Source organism: Trichosurus vulpecula, chromosome 7, assembly GCF_011100635.1.
Source record: "Trichosurus vulpecula isolate mTriVul1 chromosome 7, mTriVul1.pri, whole genome shotgun sequence".
In the NCBI taxonomy this organism is placed as follows: Eukaryota; Metazoa; Chordata; class Mammalia; order Diprotodontia; family Phalangeridae; genus Trichosurus; species Trichosurus vulpecula.
The window spans coordinates 146,095,644-146,120,393 of NC_050579.1; the positions used below are offsets into that span (position 1 = coordinate 146,095,644).

At 35.5% G+C, this 24,750-nt stretch overlaps 1 protein-coding gene across 1 annotated transcript in view; it reads left to right on the plus strand.

The window, feature by feature from the left end:
- The window catches only part of CEP85L (centrosomal protein 85 like), a 187,010-nt gene that overhangs the window by 121,731 nt on the left and 40,529 nt on the right, over positions 1-24,750 (plus strand). Inside the window, exon 4 of the mRNA XM_036768051.1 lies at positions 15,432-15,550. Within this exon, the coding sequence (XP_036623946.1) occupies positions 15,432-15,550 (119 nt within the window). The remainder of the gene's footprint in view (positions 1-15,431; positions 15,551-24,750) is intronic.

The following is a 24,750-nucleotide window of genomic DNA, read 5'->3' on the forward strand; positions in this document are numbered from 1 at the left end:
AGTATTCACACCAGCAAAATTGCAGATGGGCATTGAAGTATTGAAGATTGTGTGGGGTGTCTTTTTCTGTGTGCCTCAAACAATGAAATATATATCTAAACCTTCCCTCATTTAATGCCCAGTGTTTTTCAATGTTAAAACAACTTGGTTTCTTCATTATAGCAATATGAATATGGCAAAACAAAGAAATAACAAACAAAACAATGATTGTTAAGGTCATTTGTTTTGAATTGACATAGTGTTTCACTCTTTGGTGAATTGGCTTTCTTTTGGTGAAGCCCCTCATGTGCTTTGTAACTTTTGGTTTATGTTACTTTTTTCTTTTGGTCTTAGTTTATTTGCATTAAGTGATGTAAGAAGATTCTTGTGTCTAAAAGCATCAGTGGAGTGTCTCTTCAGATAGACTATTCCAGGAAACACAGGGAGATTAGCTGTATTATTTTGATATGTTGTGAGTGATGAATGAGCTCAGAACAAAGGCATATGAAGGAGAGATAGCACATTTGAAAAACAGCAAAGGTTATATTCCATCTGCTAAAGGTAGTGGATTAGGATTACCCAATATATATTTATTAAATTTGAATCTAGACTGGTTTGGATTTGAACTAATTTATTTCAGCAGCAGTATAATAAATGTTGTATAAGAGATTAAATGTTTCTTTGGTAAAATGGAGGAGAACCACGTTGGCATCTATTTATGGCTTCTGGGTCTCATATCTTATCTTGAATTTGGGCATCATTGCAAGTTTGCCATCAGCTTTTTATGTTGGTACAAGCAGAGGAGATTGCTAATATTTGCAAATGATGCCTGGTTCCAGGAAATAAAGTATGAACTGTTCCTTCCCTTCTGGGACCACATATTCTTAAAGCTCTACATATTGGAACTTATATGGTGCTTTTTTTGATTAGTGAACTAGTCAGATTATTTGGTAATTCCTATTTGGCCATTGTGTTTCCCATCATGTTGTTTTGCAGGACCTACAAGATTTATTTTGGTCTGTTTGGTCAGTTTCATCGTATATGCTTAATTTGAAATTTCTATAAACTTTTTGAAGGGTAGTGTGGGGCTCATTTTTATTTGCATTTTCATTAGTGACCATCACCTTGCTTTGTATGTAGTGGGTACTTAATGTTCATTAAATTAAAATTGGGCAGCGAATTTGATGTAATCATTCACTTTCTGATTAATGATATGGTTATATAGTGTTTTAAAGTTTTTAAAGTACACACATAATGTTATTTCATGTGAATCTCAAAGTAGTTCTGTGACATAGTTGCTCCATTTTACATATGAGACACTGAAGTTCAGAGAGGTTAAATGACTTGCCAGTCGTCACAAATCTGATAAGTGTTAGAGGTGAGTTTCAGACCCAAGTTATTTTGACTCTTAGGACTATAGGACTCCATTTAGTTCTATAGCTATATCTGTTATGCAGTTTTATTGTTATCTTAATTAGATATTTTTATTAGTGACCTCCTTGGAGCGTATGCCTGGCAGTGGAATTTCTCAGTCGAAGTATGTGGGGTTTTAGCCACTCTATTTCATAATACCCATTTGCTTTCCAAAATAATTATACTAATTTCCAGTTCCATCAGGAATCCATTACTGTGCCTGTCTTACTATGATCACTCCCAACAAGCTAAGTATGAGGTGAAATCTTATTAGTTGTTTTGACTTCCATTTCTCTCATTATCAGTGACTTGGAGAAGTCTTTTATATGTTGTTAGTAATTTGGAATTATTCTTTTGAGAACAGTTTATATCTTTTGACCACTTCTATTGGGTAGTGGATTTCATGTTTGTTGGTAGGAGACATTTTCTTAAACAAAGGCTGAAAGCAGTTACAAAATATAAAATACAATATTGTATTTGTAATTTCAATACATTGAAAATTAAAAGCTTTTGCAGAGGCAGAGGTACTGCATCTATCATAAGAAAGGAAAAGCAGATAAATGGGGGAAAATATTTGTATCAGATTTTTCAGATAAAGTTTTGGTATCTAAGATACCACCTAAGAGACACATGTGTGTTTTGTATATTCGTATATACATATATGTATGTTGTATATACCTGTGTTCAAAAACCATTCCTCAGTAGATAAGTGATCAAAGGAATACAAATAATTTTGAAACATGGATCCATTGACATTTGCAATTAAATATTCCTGCTAGATAGGTTAAAATACGGTAGAAAGATATGGAGAAGTCCTCAGGATTCTGGCTAGGATTGCTTTTATATCTTAAATAAACTGTATACTTAGTGTATTTTAAAAGACTCAGATGAAACTTAGTATCTGTTTAATGAATGTAAAATTTAGAACAATCAGATGAAACTTAGCATATGTAGTTAATAAGTTCAAAATTAAGCCTTGTGTAAAGTCAAGTGACTTTCTTAATTAAAAATGTTTGGTTTTAAGAATAACTTTTTGTTGTTCATGATATTCACAAATCTAAATGTATTTCTTACTCAGCTGCTATCATCATACTACTTATTCCTTGGGAATATGGTAGCAAAGGTATCCTATATCAATATATGACCGGCATATTAAAGTACATACTATTAGTTATCAGTTAAACACTTGTCCTGAAATTCTTGGTTTTCCTTCTGTTTAAAGGATCTATAAATCACTAGATGTGGCTACTTCATCTATAGATGTGGATTGTGACCATTCTGTTGATTTAGTTAGTTGTTACTTGTCATGGCCAGAAATTTATCACTGGTTCGTCTGGTGAAGAACTACTGAAAATTGGTCTAGCTTGGCCCATAGTCTTACACCCAAATCCTTTCCAGCTTATGCTTCCAGAGCTTGTGCTTCACTACCTTAGAGCTTCTGAGAACCCAAATCCCTGTTTAGTCATTAAAAAACATCAGCAGAATGTAATTGTTAGTGAGATAAGATGATATTAATTGAAATGGTTGCTTTGGATTTTTGCCTATAAAAAACACTTCCAAATTAAGATTTCAAAATTAGTTCAAGGATGCTTTTGTGAACACAAGGCTACTACCTCACAGCAAGTGCTTTCCTAGATTTGCCTTGGAGTCACAATGTTGACAGCTCTTGGGAGTGAATTTCTTGTTTGACATGAACCTATTAATGTATTCCTGCAGTATTGGTGTGTTGTGCGTAGTCACCTGGGCATTTCTTGTATCTCTTGATAATTTGCAGATCTAGGTTAGCACCAAAGAAGAAGAGAACACCAGTCAGATTATAGCTATTTTACTGCAGGATCTACCCTGCTTCTGACTGCTTCAATACTCTTTCCTCTTTTACGTCTTTTCAGATATGCGTCATGGAGGAATGTGAAATAAAACAGGGATGTGATCTGTAATTGTTTTTAAGTATATCATGTAATGTTTATAAAGTTTCCTATCTAAGGCCAGCCCTATAAAACTACTTGATAGACTTGTTATTTGAAACTTTAAACCATTTCCTTGTTTGAAATAATGCCAGCCCACCAAAAAAACCAAATTTCAACCCATAATGTGCCAGTAATACAGTACTAGTAGTACTATAAATAATGCTTCTGTGGACAAACATATTCAGCTTGACAAACTGGATGTTAGATATTTCTTTGCCCTTTCCCTATTCTAATAGCAGGTGTGGGGACTTTCAAAGCCCTAAGCCATGTATAATGACTTTTACATCTTGGGTCAGGGTTCTAACTGTAGGGAGAGCACTTGGAGCAAGGACCAGGTGGTAAAAAGATTTGAAATGTGAAGAGTGAGAGAGGAGGACCAGAGTGCTATGGAGGGAGTGAAGGAAACAGGTGGTAGAAAAGGGAGAGTAAAGAACAGAGGATGAAAACAAATGATAGTGGTTCTTAGAGTAAAGAAAGGGGACAGTGATTAGAAATACAGTGATAGGAAATTTCAGTGCTTTTCTTCTTCACCTCCTTCCTGGCCTGTAGCTTATATGACTGATGAAAAGTGGAAAATGTGGCTCAGAGAGATGAATATCAGTTATGAATATTGAATAGTGAAGAGGCAGGGAAGGTCATCTCTATCAGTAGTAGAGGAATGGGGAGTTCATAAGTTAAATAGGTAGAAAGAAAACTCATCATGGGGCAGCTAGGTAGATAGAGCATCAGGCCTAGATTCATCTTCCTCAGTTCCAATCTGGCTTCAGACACTTTGCTAACTATGTGACCCTGAGCAAGTCACTTAACCTCTGTTTGCCATAATCCACTGTGCAAGGAAATGGTAAGCCATTCCAGTATCTTTGTCAAGAAAATCCCATGGACAGTATTGGCATGATGTGGTAGACAGGGTCATGAAGACTTGCACACTACTGAGTGACTGAACAACAAAGATGGGGACTGCCTGTACTGTAATATTCTTGAAACCACATTTCTTTCTTCTTTCTGAGAACACAATGGTACAGTAAAACCATGTAAAATGATGTTCAGCTAGATAAAAAGTTGTTCTTGTCTGCCTTTTAAAATCCTACATTGCCGGGAGAAAGAAATGGGGATTTTTACTCAGATTAACAGTTTATTCATTGCCTTGGTGTTTTTGATACCTGATTGTTGTGACCTTGGCAGTAATGTTTAACAGCATGAAGATGAGAATTAATCTGTCATCCTATGTCAAGGAGCCCTTAAAATCTGCTGTTAAGTGCTCTGCAACCAAAGATTCTCAAGTATTCACTCAGTACTTTAGTAACTTTCCGTGATTCATTTATGGTATTCAGCCAGCTATACTAACTATTTAGATCAGGTGCATACAAGTCTGCTTCCCAGGGTACTCCTGATGAGTTGTTATCTCTTAGTCTCATCCTCATATGAGGTCTTTATGCCTGGGTGGAAAGAGGGAAGAGGTGGCAGAATTAAACTCAGTGGGACAGAAAGAAGTGGGATCGTGGAAGAAAAATATATCTGACCAAGGAAGGAGTACCCTACAATTATTAAGCACTGAGACTGATTTCTTTTGTCAGGTAGCTTTTTTCTTGTGAGGTAAAACCTTAGAAGAGGAATTCCAAAACTGTTTTCAATGAGTGCATGACCTCCCAGAGGTACAAAGGTACTGTATCAAATGATATTAAAATTTTAAAGCATTTGTTGTATGAAGGAAAATAAATTTTCATTTACTTCAGAGTTATGGTATACTCAGTCTTCAGGAATAAACAGTAAAAGGGGAAAAACTGTTCTAATGATGATTGCATTTTATTGTTTGAAAGGCAAAATGCCAGCCGTGGGACTGAGGTAGAAAAACATGATTTTGTGGGGTCAAGCATACTCTCATGCTTTGTACTTTGAGTTTGATCCCTTCTTAAACCAAAGCCATTGATACTGTTTGAAACTATGAAACAGCAGACTTGGTGTAAATAAGTGGAAGGGTGAGTGAGTTCATGCAATTTTATTTTATTTTTTAAACTTCATTTATTTAACATATTTGGTTTTCAGCATTGACTTTCACAAGAGTTTGAATTACAGATTTTCTCCCCATTTCTACCCTCTCCCCCACTCCAAGATGGCATATATTCTGGTTGCCCTGTTTGCCAGTCAGACCTCCCTTCTGTCACCCCACTCCCCTCCCATCCCCTTTTCCCTTCCTTTCTTGTAGGGCAAGATAAATTTCTACGCCCCATTGCCTGTGTATCTTATTTTCTAGTTGCATGTAAAAACTTAATTTTTTTTTTGTTTTTGAACATCTGTTTTTAAAACTTTGAGTTCCAAATTCTCTCCCCTCTTCCCTTCCCACCCACCCTCCCTAAGAAGTCAAGCAATTCAACATAGGCCACATGTGTATCATTATGTATAACCCTTCCACCATACTCATGTTGTGAAAGACTCACTATATTTTGCTCCTTACCAACCCATCCTCCTTTATTGAATTTTCTCCCTTGACCCTGTCCCCTTTTGAAAGTGTTTGTTTTTGATCACCTCCACCCCCATCTGCCCTCCCCTCCAACATCCCACCCCTTTTTTTTAACCTTCTTCCCTCTTCTTTCCTGTGGGGTAAGATACCCCATTGAGTATGTATGGTATTCCCTCCTCAGGCCAAATCTGATGAGAGCAAGATTCACTCATTCCCCCCTCACCTGCCCTCTCCCCTCCTCCCACAGAACTGCTTTTTCTTGCCACTTTTATGCGAGATAATCCACCCCATTCTATCTCTCCCTATCTCCCTCTCTCAATATATTCCTCTCTCATCCCTTAATTTCATTTTATTTCTTTTAGATATCTTCTCTTCATCTTCAGCTCACCCTGTGTCCTCTCTCTCTCTCTCTCTCTACACACACACACACACACACACACACACACACACAAACATATATACATACATACACATTCACTTTATATATATATATATATACATATATATATATATATATATATATACATACATAAACATATACATATATATGCATATTTCCTTCAGCTACCCTAATACTGAGGTCTCATGAATCATACACATCATCTTTCCATGTAGGAATGTAAACAAAACAGTTCAACTTTAGTAAGTCCCTTGCAATTTCTTTTTCTTTTTCTTTTTCTTGATTACCTTTTCATGCTTCTCTTGATTCTTATGTTTGAAAGTCAGATTTTCTATTCAGTTCTGGTCTTTTCACTGAGAAAGCTTGAAAGTTCTCTGTTTTATTGAAAGTCCATATTTTGCCTTGGAGCATGATACTCAGTTTTGCTGGGTAGGTGATTCTAGGTTTTAATCCTAGCTCCATTGACCTCCGGAATATCGTATTCCAAGCCCTTCGATCTCTTAATGTAGAAGCTACCAGGTCTCGGGTTATTCTAATTGTGTTTCCACAATACTCAAATTGTTTCTTTCTGGCTGCTTGCAGTATTTTCTCCTTGATCTGGGAGCTCTGGAATTTGGCAACAATATTCCTAGGAGATTTCTTTTTGGCATCTGTTTGAGGAGGCGATTGATGGATTCTTTCAGTTTCTATTTTGCCCTATGGCTCTAGAATATCAGGGCAGTTCTCCTTGATAATTTCTTGAAAGATGATATCTAGGCTCTTTTTTTGATCATGGCTTTCAGGGAGTCCAATAATTTTTAAATTATCTCTCCTGGATCTATTTTCCAGGTCAGTGGTTTTTCCAATGAGATATTTCACATTGTCTTCCATTTTTTCATTCCTTTGGTTCTGTTTTATAATATCTTGATTTCTCATAAAGTCACTAGCTTCCACTTGCTCCAATCTAATTTTTAAGGTAGTATTTTCTTCAGTGGTCCGTTGGACCTCCTTTTCCATTTGGCTAATTCTGCCTTTCAAGGCATTCTTTTCCTCATTGGCTTTTTGGAGCTCTTTTGCCATTTGAGTTAGTCTATTTTTTTAAGGTGTTGTTTTCTTCAGTGTATTTTTCAGTATTTTTTTGGGTCTCCTTTAGCAAGTCATTGACTTGTTTTTCATGGTTTTCTCGCATCATTCTCTTTTCTTGTCCCAATTTTTCCTCTACTTCTCTAACTTGCTTTTCCAAATTCTTTTTTGAGCTCTTCCATGGCCTGAGACCAGTTCATGTTTTTCTTGGAGGCTTCTGTTGTAGGCTCTTTGACTTTGTTAACTTCTTCTGTCTGTATGTTTTGGTCTTCTTTGTCGCCAAAGAAAGAATCCAGAGTCTGAGACTGAATCTGGGTGTGTTTTTGCTGCCTGGCCATATTCCCAACCAACTAACTTGACCCTTGAGTTTTTCAGTGGGGTATGACTGATTGTAGACTATAGAGTTCTATGTTCCTCGTTTGGGGGGGATGTGCCAGATCTGCCACACCAGCACTCCTCCTTCCCCAAAAACCCCCAACCTGGACTGGGCTTAGATCTTCAGCAGGCTGTGCACTCCTGCTCTGATCCGCCACTTAATTCCTGCCATCAGGTGGGCCTGGGGCTGGAAGCAACTGCAGCTGTAGCTGCCCCACCTCCGCTGCCCCGGGGGCGGTGGCCTAACTGGGAACTCCTTCCACTCCCTCAGCTTTTCCCACTAACCTTCTCTGTTGTCTTTGGTGTTTGTGGGTTGAGAAGTCTGGTAGCTGCTGCAGCTCACTGATTCAGGGCACTAGGGCCTGCTCTGCCCGGCTCCTGGTCTGGTTGGTCCGCACCGCTCACACTGGGCTCTGCTCCGCTCCCAGCTCCCAGCTCCGTGTGGGATAGACCTCACCCAGAGACCATCCAGGCTGTCCTGGACTGGAGCCCTGCTCCCCTCTGCTCTTTTGTGGATTCTGCAGTTCTAGAGTTGCTTCACAGCCATTTTTTATAGGTTTTTGGAGGGACTTGGCAGGGAGCTCGCGCTGGTCCCTGCTTTCTAGCTGCCATCTTGCCTCCGCCCCCCAAGTTCATGCAATTTTAAAGGCAAGAGGTTCCATATCCTTCAGCAGAAGGGTAAACTGACCCTAGAACAAGGGTTCTTTAACCATGAGTGTGTGTGTGTGTGTGTGTGTGTGTGTGTGTGTGTGAGTGAGACACAGAGAGAGATGATATCTTTGGCAGGCTAGTGATGCTTATGTGGATCTCTTCTTAGGAGAACATTTTTTAAATGCATGAAATAAAATATATAGGATTATTGATATTGAAATACAGTTATGAATGAATCAAGAAACATTAAAGTTCCTTCTATGTGCCAGGTACTGTGCTAAGTGGTACAAAAGTGCTGGGTTTACAAATGAGATGAATAGTCTCTACCCTCAAGTTGTTTACAGTCTAATAGGGAAGATAACACAAAAAAGGAAAGGGGCTGGGAAGAAGTCATCCTATTTGGGGCATGTTCAGAAACACAGAGAAGTCCCAAAATAGTGCATTTGGTGAGAAATGAGGATACATTCTGAACTGAGCTCCCTGTTTAAATGGAGATTATCAAAATAATAAAACTAAGTTAACAGATTCCAGGTTAAGAACTCCTGAGGACGCTCAAGAAAACAGAAAGATTTATGAAGGTAATAGGAAAAACTGGATCATTAAGGCCATAGGGCTCTAATCTGTAGAAAGATTAAAAAAAAATTCTTGACTCAGTTTCTGAAAAGCCATCAAGTAGCCTCAGTTCTCTCCCAAAATCTGTTTATAGAATCCATGGAAAACTTTCTAAATAAGCCTTTATAAAAATTCTTCAGCCCTTTTGACGTTATGTTTTTTCACCTTCAGATTTGTTGGAGTTCAAAACAAAACAAACATTACTTATAGACATTTTAGGACGTTTTATACTGTATTTTTAGTCATTTCTATATAAAGTTGCACAATTGTTGCTTTGCCCCCATTTTTCTACTTTTTTAATATGGGAAAATCCATTTCTAATTACATCATTTTAATATATGGCATGTTTTCAAGGAATTTGACCCACCATCAATGTGGGTCTTGCCTGCCTGAATGCTATTTTTGGAGTGAAGGAAAACATTCCAGTATACAGATATGACTATTCTCCTGTAGGCCTACAATAGATATCGAGCACTTATAATTTCAAGTGGAATAGGCTGTACATTCTGCATGAATTTGCACATAAAATATAGAAATGTACTTTGTATTTCTTCAGGTATTTTTTGCTGCCTACTTATGGTTTTATTTAGTAACAGATTTGGAGATCATACTTTATTTGATTTATTGCATGCAGGATTAGAAAGTAAACATTTTCTATTAATGTCCAAAGCAGATAGTACAACATAGTTACATATTTTCCTTTGTAGTCCTTCTCTTTGCTAAGGTCAACCCTTCTACACATGTATACCCTTGTTCCCATTCCCTATTTTTTTCTCTTGTAGCTATCCCCAAGTCTTCTACCGTTTTCTCTTTTCCAGAAACAATGCCCCAGGTCTTCTCATTCCTAAAAAGTCTAGCTGCCATTCCTTCAAACTTTCATCCTGTATTTTTTATTTCACAGTTATACTTGGGAGGGGAAGGGGAAGGGACGCCATCTGCTTTCTGCCTCGATGCCTCTACTTCTCCCCTTACACGCTTTTCAGCCTCCTCAAACTGAGTTCTGACCTTACCACTTAAGTGAAATGGTTCTCTCTTCCATTATCAGTGACCTCCTAATTACCAAATCCATTCTCACTCCTCATCTTGCTTGACTTTTCTGCAACATTTGACACTATTAATCATCTTCTTCTGTATAATCTTTCCTCTGGGTTTTTGTGACATTCTTCTCTCTAGGTTTTCCTGTTTGTCTGACTTCCTTTGCTCATTCTTTTTCTATATTGTGCCCCTCACCATGGCTGTCTACACATTCTGTCTTGGTAAAGTCAGTGAACTGAACCTATGATTCTGTTGGGACAACATAGTATGTCTCTCACACATACACACACACATGTATGCATGTATATGATATAGTATGTCATATATGTATATGAGATCATTTATTATTATTATTATTATTATTTTTGAGGGAGGGAAGGCAGGGCAATTGGGGTTAAGTCACTTGCCCAAGGTCACACAGCTAGTAAGTGTGTCAAGTGTCTGAGGCCAGATTTGAATTCAGGTGTTCCTGACTCGAGCGCCGGTGCTGCACTCACTGAGCCACCTACCTGCCCCATGGTCATTTTTTTAAAGCAGATCTTTTAGCAGATCTTCATTTTCTTACACGTTTTCCCAGGAGTAATTACACATTTTGTGTTTATTGCCTGTAAATCCCTTTATTATCAGTTGTGGTTCACATTGCTCTTTAACAGCTCACTAATTGATACTAACAATAGTAGATACCTGAAAGTTTTTGTTTTTACTGCAATAATTACACATGCACACACAGTTTGTGAGCACAACTTAAAACATTACTTAAAATAGCCTCTGGTATTTATAGAACATGATAATAGAGCATGTAATTGCTTTTATTACTGTACTATCTGGTTTCCAAGGATAATGACAAAGGAAATTTTAAGAGGCCTTGAAAACTGGAGCTCTTGTTTTGGTTACACAAATAGAATTCTTTAGAGAGTGTAAAGAACTTTCTGTTGATAGAAAGTCTAGTGGTATTCAGAATATGATATGAGTCCCAGCAAGTAAATGTTTTAGAAGTCAAACATAATCAGTTTTTTTAGGTTCCTCCCTCTTACCCTTCCTTCCTTCCTTCCTCCCTCCCACTTCCCTCCTTCCCTCCCTCCCCTTCTCTCCTTCCTCCAAAGTCAGGCACAGAGCCCAACAATCTTGTAAATGCTATCCTACCAATATATTTTTCAATGAAGAGATGTTTTTAATCAATTATATATATTAAAGAACATTGCAAAATCCTTAAGAACTAAAAAAATCTATCCTTTACTGATAATTTAGTCATTACAAAGACTGATAGAGTAATGGTAAAAGGACTTCATTTCAAAAAGTATGAATATTATCCCCATTATATGATGATTTGTTGAAATTTCCATCTGGATTTTGATAGTCCATACTTTAAACTATTTTACAAAATTGTTCATAGTGTTTAATATCACAAGTTATCTTAAATTTTATTCTGGACATTACTGAGTACTTGATATATTTTGAAACTTCAGTTTGAAATAGAAAAGTAATTTGGTTGCTGGGTTAGCTACCAGCGATGAAATTACTGAAATTAGTAAGTTTATGCATATATGTGCATGTATGCACACACATGTACATATACACAGAAATACACATACAAAGTGTTTTTCCAGAATTTCTCTCCAAGATTAAAACTAGTCATAAAATTACACATAAGTCTTTGAAAATTTATTGTGTAAAATTTAAAGCCAGACATTTGACCAGGTCTTCACACATAGAGAATCTGAAGAGAATATGGTTGATGAACCTCAAGAGGTAAGGGCTATGATCACCAAACCATCCTCAGTTCCTTTTATTATGAATTTACTAACTGTAAATTTATTTAAATAATTCATTAACCCATCTATAATTATAGCCTCACTACTTTTAAGGAATCACTGATCCCTGCCTGTCTCTAATTTTCATAATAAAACTCAATATGTCTTTTATCTCTCTCAATGCCTTGATCAGATAATTTAAAAAATATTTTACTTTGATAAACTGTTTTTACACCACTTACATTTCTTAATATATCCTCCCTCTCTAACACAGAAGGCAATCCCCATTACAACAAAGAATGGAAAAAGGTGAAAAAGCAGCTTAGCAAATTTACTAATAATCAAGTTTAACAGAGGATGTGCATCCTCTACCTCCATCATTCCCCATTTCTGCAAAGAGGGCAGAGGGGTGCATTCTTATCTTTCTACTTTGGTGTCAGATTTGGTCATCATAATTTCTTAGTGTTTGGTTTTACTTTTATTGTATTGACACTGTATATATTGTTTGCTTGTTTTACTTTCTTCACTTTGCATCAGTTCTTTTTTCTTCTGTGCCTCTTTGTATTCTTATTCATCATTTCTTAAAGTACTGTAAAATTCGAGTATATTCTTGAACCATAATTTGTTTAGCCATTCCCCAGGTGATGAACTTCTATTTTGTTTACAATTTTATGCTACCACAAAAAGTCCTGCTATAAATATTTTGGTGTATATTGGATCTTTCTTTTTGTGTTTGACTTTCTTGGGGTATATGGCATGCAATTAGATCTCTGGAGTAAAAGGGTAAAATTCCTAATTGCTTCCAGAATGATTGGATCAGTTTTATCATTAGGACATTAGTATGCCTGCTTCCAACATTAATTACTCTTTCATCATCTTTGCCAATTTGCTGGGTGTGGTGTCCAACCTGAGAGTTTTGTTTTGACTTCTATTTCTCTTAATTATTTGGAGCATTCTTTCATATGCTTATTGTTTGCAATTTTAAAAAGGAGCTGTTAATTTTTTGACCACTTACCCACTGGGGAATGACTTTTGGTCTGTTTATTTGTATCAGGTCCCGATTAGTGCAAATAATGAACCTTCTGAGGTGGTTGCATGTGTTTGTATTAGCATTATTTGAACTAGCGAGTATGTAAAATATGGTCACTTGTTCCAGCCCAATGGTAATATGCATTATGAATTTGTAATTTGAATTTGAATAATGGGACCACTTCAGGGGTAATAGGGCAGCTAGGTGGTGCAGTACATAGAGCATGGGCCTGGAGTCAGAAGGACCTGAGTTCAAATTTGCCCTGTGGCATTAGCCGTTTGATCCTGGGCAAGTTACTTAACTCTCCCTCACTTTCCTCATCTCTAAAAGGAGTTAGAGAAGGAAATGACAAACTACGCCAGTATTTTTGCCAAGAAAACCCCAAATGAGTCATGAAGAGTTGGACACGACTGAATAACAACAATTAAGGAGAATACATGCTCACACTAATTGGTACCCAATCACAGTTTGTTATTTATTTTGGATCTCATACTCTTATCAGAGATATCTGAAGTAAAGACATTAAAAGCACCAGTGTGGAGGAAATAGATTTATTGTCTCTATTTGTCAGTTACGTGATGATTCACTTAGGTTCTTTGCAAATTCACTGCAATTTTCCTGTTGAGACACTGCTACAGTAAAGTAACAGCTTTTCAATAGAACAGTGAATTCCAGGATGAAATAATAAAAGGGAAGTCCCATTCAAATAACTACAAACTGCTTGTGTTTTTTGTTGTTTACAATATCTGTATAGATAAAACTACTTTGCTATTGATTCCATTGTGGAAACCCAGCCAGTAGTTCAAAGTTAGACAGGTTGAAGTTTTGTAAAGGAAATGAATGCCTAGTGTGTGCTAGGTGCTATTCTAGGCATTGGGAATTTTAAAGATACAAAACAGCACAAATCTTGCCCTCATGGAGGTTATGGTAACAGGGGATAACCTATGTCCAAATAACTATAATTCAAAATGGGGGATAACTGCATAAGAGAGATGAGAAAAAAAAGATTAAAGGTTGGGGAGTCAGCAATCACTTCCTTCCTTCATTGAAGATAGGATACTTACATGCACCTGGGTCTTGAAGAAAAAAAAGAATTTTTAATTGGTGGTTAAGAAATGAATCCATTTTAGGGATGAGTATTTGGAGACACTGGAAGGTCAAGCTAAGATTTGTACAGTGGACTGCAGTCTTGACCAAAAGATTGAAAGTTTCATTGAAATTGGCTTTTATAGGATTAATTCTAAATTAACTGTTTGAGCTTTTTAAAAATTCATTTCCTCCAGAAATTAGGTGTGCTATTCTGAAGGGCTTTGTGAGTCATTAAGTATGATTGCAGAATATTTTAGAACTAGTTTCTTCACAGAGGGGGAAAAAAAATCATTCTTCCAGAAAATAAGATTAGATACTTGGAGATTAACTTTACTGGCACTTTTTAAGAAACATGTTAGTTAAAGATGCATAAAGCAATATATATTATATATACCACCCAAAGGACAGTATATATTTCTTATTCTACCCTACTAGTATTTTTTAGTATCCATCTCATAAGACTCTTGTGAAGATATTTTTGTAATAGTTTGACCTTACTGGAGAAAAAAACAAAAGGTACTATAAAAATGGTGTTGACTAAGGATTTTTTAAGTAGGTAGAGCATACCTCAGGTGCTGGTACATAAGACTGGCTATAAGTAGTAAAGTAGCTTTACAAGATACATCTGGGATGATCAAAATCTTTAGAATTTAGAAAGATTTAAGTATTAAGAGGACTTTTGCACATACATTTTGGGGACTAAAATATGTTTTGGAGGGGTTTTGAAAAAATGTGTTTTAAAAAAACCCCACAAAGTCTGAAATTGAACACTAAAAGTATTTCCCTCTGTAGCAGAACTCAAGAAGATTCTGTAGGAAATTGTTTCATATCACATTAATAAAACAAAAACAAGTGGAAAATAAACTCTAGTACAAGTTACTTTCAAAATGACCAACTTGTCTGTGCTTTCTTTTGTTCCCTTCTATGAATTTAAAAATAAATGTTACTAGGACCCTCTTTTTAGGGGAGGAGTGCGTACATCATTATTGCTAATTTCTTCCATCCCCTCCCTGAGAGAAAGGGAAGTTCTCTCCATGGGTTCTCGGTGTGACCTCCATATCCTGTGGTTAGTTCCCTCCATATCTTTGAGGTATATAGCTCTGAATCTTCAGAGCCTCCCCTGGGATCTCAGGACACAGTGTTAGGGATCACAGAACCCTTGGATTCCTGAGTTGTCCCAGTCAGAGTCACCAGTTGCTGATGCTCCCAAGGGCTTCCAAGGTCCTCTTCATCCTAGGCCTTTCTCAACAAAGCCCTCTGCTCTTGGGGTCTTTAGACTTGGAGCCTTGCCAGGATACCGATGTCCTCTCTCATTGTCCTATAAACCATGGTGCTGGACTGGCTGCAGGGGACTTCCTTTCATATTCCCCTTGAGGTTTTGGCTGACCTTATGCAGTTCTGGGGTAGAAGATGTCACTAGTTTTTCATTGAATTTCTTCATTATTTGGTTTGATGTGAATGTTAAGTTTCCTAGAGTAGGGATATAAGAAAACTGGACAGTCCTGCAGCCATCTTGGCAGGAAATCTAAAATATGTATTTGAATCCTTAAATATTTATTTCTTTAATATTGCTGTAGATCTGTTCTAATTATGTACACTTTTTATTCAGGTTTTGACTGGATCTCGTCAGAATTATTCAACTTCTGGCTACCATGATTTTAATAGATGGGAATCTTTATTGAAAATTAAAGAAGGATTGCTAAGGCAGAAAGAAATTGTAATTGACAGGTCAGTATATATTTGTTTTGAGTTTTCATGTTATGCTGAATCTGAAGTTTTCCTTCCACGGATATTATTCTTTATTTTCCAGAGTGGTTTAAGAAATCCCTAAGTGTTCCCGTAAGTAGGTTCTTGATAAGATTATTGTATTTTCTGACTTGTATGCCTATCTCATCCATATACTAGCTTGTAAAGCTGCTTGATGGCAAAGATTATGCCAATTTTTTCCTATGTACTTTATTGCCTTGTTCTATACATGGTCAGTGGTGTATAAAAATATATATACTGAATTGAATTTTTTTCTCCGAGAATCCTAAGTAGTAATATACTCATTGTTAATTTCCCATTTACAAACTTATTTGAGTCTGTGATCTCATCAACATGTGCAGTACCTGTAGTGGTGTAGATTATATTCATTTACAGCTTTTCACCCTTCATAACTTTTGCCCATGTTCCCTCCAAAAAAAAAGATGGATAACTACCACAAATGATCCACTTGCTATGCTGGGTGCTTTGGTTTAGGTTGTTTTGTAGTTACCAACAACACATTCTGGTTGCTCACAAATTATACTTTGCTCTTGCTTTATGACAAGCCTATGTCCTTTTCTGGTCATGCATCTTTCTTGTAACATCCTTTGTTTCTCTGGCACAGTCCATCCTTGGTAATATGTTGCATCATGCTTATACATCTCTATGTTGGCCTTTGGGTGGCCAGTAATATTAATTCTTTAGATAAAGTGGTATTCATAACACAAAGTCACATATCACTGAATGAATATTCATGTCCAAATGACAGGTCTTATTTCAGAGAGAAAGCTTAAGATCATTATAGATGCCACAGAGTTCCTCTCTCCCCCAAACAAAATAAACAAACAGCAACAACAGCAACAATACCCACACCCACAATCTAGCTTTCTGTCACATTTTTATTGTTGCTCAGCCGTTTCTGACTCTCCATGATTCCATTTGGGGTTTTTTTGGCAAAGATACTGAAGTGGTTTGCCATTTTCTTCTCCAGCCCAGTTTACAAATGAGGAACTGAGAAAAACAGGGTTAATTGAGTGTCTTGCCCAGGATCATATAGCTTATAAGTTTCTGAGGCCAGATTCAAATTTTGGAAGATAAGTGTTCCTGGTTCCCAGCCAAGTGCTCTATCCCTTGTGCCACCTAGCTGCCCCTACCCTCAACATAGTAAATACTTAATAAACGCTTGCTTCCTGAGTGGCTCTTCCTCTTCTGTTTTAGCTATTGTTCATCCAACATCATTTTCCCCTGCCTTGCTCTTTCTCCTTTTTTTTCTTACTGAATGAGGTTTGGCCTGTCCATTTAACTACATATTATGATCTGGACAAAACACATTATTTTTCCATTCAGCTTCTCTGTTGTGGCTCTTTAGTCCACACTCTTTGAGTAATTATGGATCTCAGTTTGAAGGTTCTATAAAGTTTCAGGATTTGACACAGCAAAATGTTAACTGCAAATTTGGAGCCCCTTGTGATAAATAGGAAATGTATCTTCCATTTAGATTCTATATTGGACATCCTCCATAATAGTGACAGAAATCTATATTAAGCATACTTTTCACTGTTGGAGATTCATAATTAGAGGGTTATGGAACCCAGTTATTTTTCAACTAATCTTATATGATTTTTGACTTGTGTCAGACAAGGTATACACACACATAACACACTTTTTAAAAAAATTAATTTATTTTTAGTTTTTAACATTCACTTCCATAACATTTTGAGTTTCAGATTTTCTCCCCCTCACTAAGACAGCATGCAGTCTGATATAGACTCTACATATACATTCATATTAAGCATATTTTTGTAATAGTTGTGTTGTATAGAAGAATTAGAACCAATGGGAGGAACCACTAGAAAGAAGAAACAACACAAAACAACAAAAAGAAAGCAAATAGTATGCTTCCATCTGCATTCAGACTCTAAAGTTCTTTCTCTAGATGTGGATAGCATTTTCCTTCGTGAGCCTTTTGGAGTACAAACACACTTTAAAGCATATATATGCATTTAAAGTGGCATTTTGCTTTAGCAGCTGTAAGTGTTTTTATACTTTGAAGTCTAAAAAGTACAAAGTATACTTTAAGTAAAACACATTAGGATCTTTTATTCACTCCATTAGTCATGATGTGATTGTAAAGATGTATTGTCCCATTGATAATCATTTGTGAAACCCTATCATTTCACCTTCTTTGCTATATCTTCTTGTTCACCAAGGATATCCTTGAGGGCAGGTTTAGATGATTCTTGTAAAACTTCTATAGAGATAGAAAAGACATATAGTTGTTAGTTACTGATGTTTTCTTGTTTTCCCCACCCCCCGTTTTGATAAAACAGCTGTATTGTTTCAGTTTTATCCTACTGTGAAAAATTCTGCCATAAATATTTTGGTGTTCTTGGGACCTTTCTCTGTTTAACCGACTTGGGGTATATGCTTTAATAGTGGAATCTCTAGGTCACACTCATGTTTTGGTCTCTTTCTTAACATGATTCCTGATTACTTGTATAGGATGGTTCGATTAATTCATAGCTCTAACATTGACTACAACATTGACTATTCACATGTTTTGTACCTTCTCCAATTTCGTTAAAAGATTTATTAGCTATATTACACAAAGTTACATTAGAATCTGAAAGCAATTGAAATGCCCAGTGATGGGCTGATGATAAAAGTTCATTGCATTATTAGTATAATGGAGTATTATAATGTAGTTAATATCAACAAATATGAAGAATTTCAAGAAAATTGAAAGTAAAAGCAGAAGACTGTCATACACATTGTGTACTTTTCAGAGAAGAAAAGTGAGGGAGAATCAATGAATAAGGAAGGATCTTGGATGGGGGCACTTGGAAAGAAAAAATGTTATGATACTTTGTGTTGAAATTAATTAAAATGTAAATAGTTACTAAGTAAGTGTAGTTGTTTTATTAGTGTCCATTATTAGATTTGTAATAAACTAAATAGAAAAAGACAAAAAATACTGTATAATCTCAGCATATGACACAAATTCCCAAAAATATGCCCAAAGGCTTTTTTCTTTTTCATTTTTAGTGAAAAGGATATTTCTGTAGATTTTTGAAGAAAAGCAAATATGGTTAATATTTAGTTATTAAGTATAATTTCTGGGTTCAAAATTGTTAGCACAGATTACAACTCCTGTGGACAAGGTACTGTATCTTTCTGAATTTACTTTCTTTCTTCCTCACAGGATTATTGAGAGGAAAGTACTTTGTCAGCCTTCAGTTAGGAATTATTACTAAGTGGCATAGATTAATGAAATAGCAAAGTAAAAAACGAATTCCAAAACTGTGTATATACAATTCTTTTATAAAGTCATTTTTAAAAAGTCTTTTTTCTCATGGGACCCTGAGAATTAGAAAGGCAGGTTAGAAAGCCATAGATGGATGAGTCACAATTTATGGGGTTAGAGGAGCATGCTCCCATCCTGATGATGCATTCATTGCTATTATGATCTCCTTTTACCTTTGACATTTAATGTATATGTAGATAAGTACATAACATACAGATGATTTAATCTCATTAATTTCAAGAAGTAGTCAAAAGGAGTTGAAAAAAATCTTTTCATTAATGGATTAACAGATATTTGAAAGAATGTTCCAAACCAAGGGATAAATCTCAAGTTTCATCTCACGCAGAGTAAATTGGCAAAGATGGCAAAGATGAGACTAATCTGGTGATAAAGTAGTTGTGGAAAAACAGCATGTTGGTCTCACCATTCTGTAAAGCAGACTGAAATTATAAGAAAGGAACTAAAATGTAGCCTTTTGGGCCAGAGATTTCAGTATCAGGCATATACTCCAAAAAAGTCAATAATAAAAAAGAAAGATCTAATGTATGCCAAAATATTTGTGGTAGCAGTTCTTACGGTAGCAAAATACTAGAGGTAAGGTACTGTTTGGGGTATGGTTAACCAAAGTCGTAAGGGAATATTATGTGCTGTACGAAATGAAGAATGTGATGACTACAAGGAAGCATAGAAAGACGTTAATGAACAGATACAAAGTGAAGCAAGCAGAACCAAGAAAACACTTAAACACATTGACTACAATAATGTAAACTGAAACACCAATTTTTAAAAAATCGAGCTTCCTGCTGTGAAATTAAAATATTAAGCATGGCCTGCTACAAGATAGATGAGAATGTATCTACCTCCCTTATTTATAGAAGTGGATGACTATAGGTATGGAGCACCACATATAATGTTTGCTTTGGTTGCTATATTGGTCACTTTTGCTGAACCACCTTTTTTACCTTTTTTATTCCTTGTTATAATGGCTCTAGGAGGAGATGCCAGAAACCACTAGGTGGCACAGTAGATAAGAGTGCTGGGCCTGGAGTCAGGAAGATTTAATTCAGGTCTTTATTCAGGTATTTACTAGGCAAGAGACATAATCTCTATCTGCCTTATTTTTTTCACGTGTAAAGTGGGAATCATAATAGTATCTACTTTCCCCAGAGTTGTTGTGAGGATCAGATGGGATAATATTTGTAAAGTGTTTTCCAGATCTTACAAGCTCTATCTCAGCAGTAGGGATCCTTTTCGTGTTGGAAGGCCACATTAATATTTAGCTGTAATCAAGGCTGCATTCAAGAAACTTCAATTAGTAATACTTAAAAATGTACATTATTTTGTAAAAATTTAACTACTATGTACTTAATTTCAAAAAACAAGAACTTACTTTTAAAGTTAACTAACTTTTTATTGACTTTGTTGTGTCTGCTTTTTGTTGGAAAGCATTTGAATATTTGGCAGCAGCATGGGGGTCTGCAGTTTCACTTGATCCTTTAGATGGGTATCAGTCATTTTTGACCTCTTGATTTGGGTTAGATAGGAGAATGTAGATTCACAGCAATAAGTGGGTTGAAAAGCAAGAAAGCATTTTTTTTGTGTATGTCGCTGAAGTTGTTCATGTTCGACTGCATTTTTCCGTATTTCAATTGGATTTTTCTTAGAATCAGACAATGACTTTAAAATGTCATCTACTGAGATCTCAATAGCGTTTATCAAAATGCTTGGTGTTTTTTTTGCCACATATCATAGATTTACTTTTATCTTGCAAAGAAATATTCAAGTTGTTTTGATTTGACATATCACAGAGAAATGCAGCATTATAGAAATCTTTTTTCAATAATTCACATTGCTGATTCTGAACTTCATACAGTTTGTTCAAGCTGTTCTTGCAGAGTTAAAATTTTGGCTGACACCTGTCCCTGTGATAGCCAGTGCACTTTAGAATGGTAAGGCAAGTCCACACTGAATACCTCATCATTCAACTTTAGCGTGTTATGAAACTGATGATGCCATGTTGCATTTGCACAAATATAGTTAACCATACTTATAACTTGTTATAAAGTGTCACTTAAAAAAGTAGCTTTAGCACAGAGATTTTGCTGATGCAACATAGAATGAAAAGAAATTAAAGCATCTGAATCTGTTAATTAATACTTTTTTTTAATCAGCAATAAATCCTTCGTGTTTTTGTCTCATGGGCACTGTCTGTCTAAATTTACCAAATTCAGTCCAGCTTCATGACATTGATCTTGAAAGTTGTTGAAGACATCTGTTCCCTGTCTTCTGTTCCCAAGAGTGCCCAAAGCAAGTAATTCTTAGTAGCAAAGAAAATCTTTTGTTATGACTGTTATGTGCCAAGTCAGTAGTATCAGTTGATTCATCCAAAGCAATTGAATAATAATATATTATCCTTTTGAAGTATTGCATGAAGTTGTTCTTGTTAAGTGTAAGACTAATTCATGTTGCCAATCAGTTATGGTACTTCTTGAAAGAGGCAGTTGCTTGTACTTTGATATGTTATCAGGGTCTAAGCAACAATCCTATAACTTTGACAGTGCATTCTTTCACAATTTATATATCACCAAATGGCTTTTTTCCTGAGTATATAAGCTACATTATAAGTTCCTCAGCAACATTATTTCCAGGTCTTATTGCTGCTCGAAAGAATTGTCTTTGCTTTTCATCTTTTAATTTCTGCAATACAACCTTTCACGGCTCTCCCTCTAATTTAAAATATTTGTGTCTTTATGAGTGTTATAATGCTGATGAGCATTGAATTTCTTTAATGTTGATATTGTAGTATGACAAAGCAAGCAAATCATCTTATGTTTAGCAGAAACAAGATAATTTTGCAATTCCCAACACTCTTTAAAAAAAATTTTTTTCCTTCAACTTTCTCTTGGTCTTCTTTGACATGCAGGGCTGTTAAACAGACAGAATTAAAAAATACTGTCGAGCTGTGCGACTATTCACAAATTCACCTTCAAACAGAAACACAGTGCACTGCTGTCAAAAGCTGATAAAACACCGGCCTACTCAAAACCCATAAAATCTTGCTAACCAGCCTCCGAACTAGATAATGAGCGAAGCAACCATCAATTTACCCCTCATGGCTTACTAATGTTCTGATTGTACAGGTCAATCTGGGAAGATTATTTTGTTGAAACTTATTTTATTTTATTCATTCTTCGGTATTTTAAATATATTCAATTTAAAAATAAAGTAAAAATAAAACAGATGAACAAAAATGTATTAATAAGAATAAAAGGATTTTTTCTGTAAAATTTCAATTTGGTTGAAAGGCCAGACCTAAGGACCTAGAAGACCATGTGTGGCCTTAAGCCTGCAGGTTCCCCACCCTTGCTCTATATAAGTGCTAACTAATGGGAAATGTGGGTAATGTAAGAACAAGATAGCAATAGTTTTTTTTTTTTAATTGTTAGTAATCTTTTTTTTCTAAAAACTGAAAATCAAAGTCTCCATAAGCTTTGCAGATTTTATTAGCTCCTCCTCTAGTATTCCTGTCTCTTATTTTGACTTCATTTTGTATCCTACAGCATAAATTATTGCCTGAAGAGCAATTTTACATCTATGTAATCATTTGATTCTCTTATATTAATAGAGCACAAAGCAAAAAAAAAAAAAGGAAAAACGAACCTAAAGTGTATCCTTATTAAAATTAAATTCATCCATAAATTGAAGATCGCCGTGAATTTTCAAGATGCATCTTTCCTCTTTTTCAAGCATTTATTTGATCTCAAATAGTTGGAATGATAGGGGTCACTGTACTAGTATGTCATCTGCCATGAGGCAGTTGATAGATCACATTATCTAAAAGTTTTTGTGGAGAAAGAAGTTGCCCTTCTATGTTATGTTGTCAAATCATCTTTTACAGTGTCTTGTAAAATATTTCCTTTCCTGTTTGTCTTTTACTAAATCTCTGTCTCTTGCTTTTGCTCTCCTTTTCTCAATTATTAGTCTGTAAACTTCTCTTTCCTGATCTTCCCACCTTTTACTTATCTCCCCAGGATTCATTTCAGAATATTGAAATTATTTTTCTGCTTGTCTCTAATGCCTTTTCTTTTATCAAAACTAGTTCTATTTTACTTTGTTCATCAAAGTTTCAAATTTTTATCTGTTTGCCAAGATTTTCCCCCACTTTTACTTAGCCAGTTTTAATTTCCATTGTGATACTTAATCTTTAGTGAATGTCCTTCTCTAATGTTTGGCCTTCTCTTGGATATCCTCTTCTTTCTAGATTTTCATAACACTTTCTCTCCTACTTCTCTTCCTACTGTCTGTCTTATCCTTGATCACCTTTGCTAAATATTCATCCTGTCTGCTCCTGCTAATTGTAGGTGTTCCTCAAGGCTACGTCCTAATCCTAAAACCTCTATACTCGGAGTTCTCAAAGTGTAACCTACAGACCCCTTTGTTCCTGAAAACTTGGTGCCTGTGAAGTCAAAACTGTTTTTATAATAATATTAAGATGCTATTTATTTTTTTCACTCTCATTCTCTCATAAGTCTACAGTGGGGTTTTTCAGATGTTATATGACCTATGACTTAAAGATTTAGCCACACATAATAAAACTGAGTTAATATCTCATCTACAGAATTATACTATGGCCTTCCAAAAGGACATATTTACAGACATGGCTGTACTTGCTGTTTTGCCTTATACTCATCTAGTATCAGCAGTCACTGAAAAAGTGAAGGCTTAGGAATATACATACAGATGGTAGTGAAATATTCAATATGTTTAATCAGTTTTTAAAATTTTATGATTAATTAACAATTGTGTTGACATTTTTCAGTGAGTTCATTGGTATAAAAGGTGGGTAAAATTGCTGGCTCCGTTGAATGCATTAAGTCCCGACTGTATCAGTAGTCATTGTATTTTTCACCACCATGCACTGGTAATTAAAAAAATATACCAATTCACTTGAATGCTCTTGATAAAGCAATTAAAAATTACTTATTCCATTATTTCTTGTCCATCAAATATAGATCTTTGTAATGTTCTGTTGGACAAAATGGGAAGTTCATCTTGAGGAAAGGTGCATATGCAATTTGATTTATGGGCTGACCTATCAGTGTTTTTTGTGCAATCACCATTTTTACATTGAAAAACAACTGACAAACTATGGTTATTCAAATTTGGGTATTTATCTGGCATTTTTTAAAAAAAATGAATAGCCTGTCACTTCAGGGAAGACAATTAAAAGTAGTTGTTAATAGTTTAATAGCTAAACTTTAAAACAAAAATCATATTTGGAAAATTTATATCAATTACCCTAAGCTTGACAGCTTCCCAATACTTAAAAACTTCTGATGAGATTAGTAGTGATATTAATGCAAGTGACTTTAAAAAACAATAATGAACCTTGTCAACAGTTGAATGATATACATAAGTAAGCAGACCTGTATTTTTCAACTGACCAATACATGATGGCACAAAATTATACATGGATAAAAGGTCCATTCAAAGTGCAGGGCAGACCAATGGATTTTAATTTAACTGAGTAAGAAAAGTACATTGATGTGGTTTCAGATTCCATATGGTAACTAATCTTTAAGAATCTACCACTTGTTCATTTTTAGTGTAGTATAAAAGAAGAATATCTGTATTATCTGAAAAGGCTCTTTAAAATATTCCTTCCTTTTCTAGCTACCAATCTGTGGGAGGCTAGATTTTCTTCATATATCTCAATCAAAACAACACATCAGAGTAGATTTAATGAAGAAGTAGATATGAGATTCCAGTTGCCTTCTATTAAGCCAGACATGAAATTTGTCAAAATATAAAACAATGCCATTTATTTAAAAATTTACCAGTTTTAATTTCTAATGTAGTAAATATTTATAGATAAAAC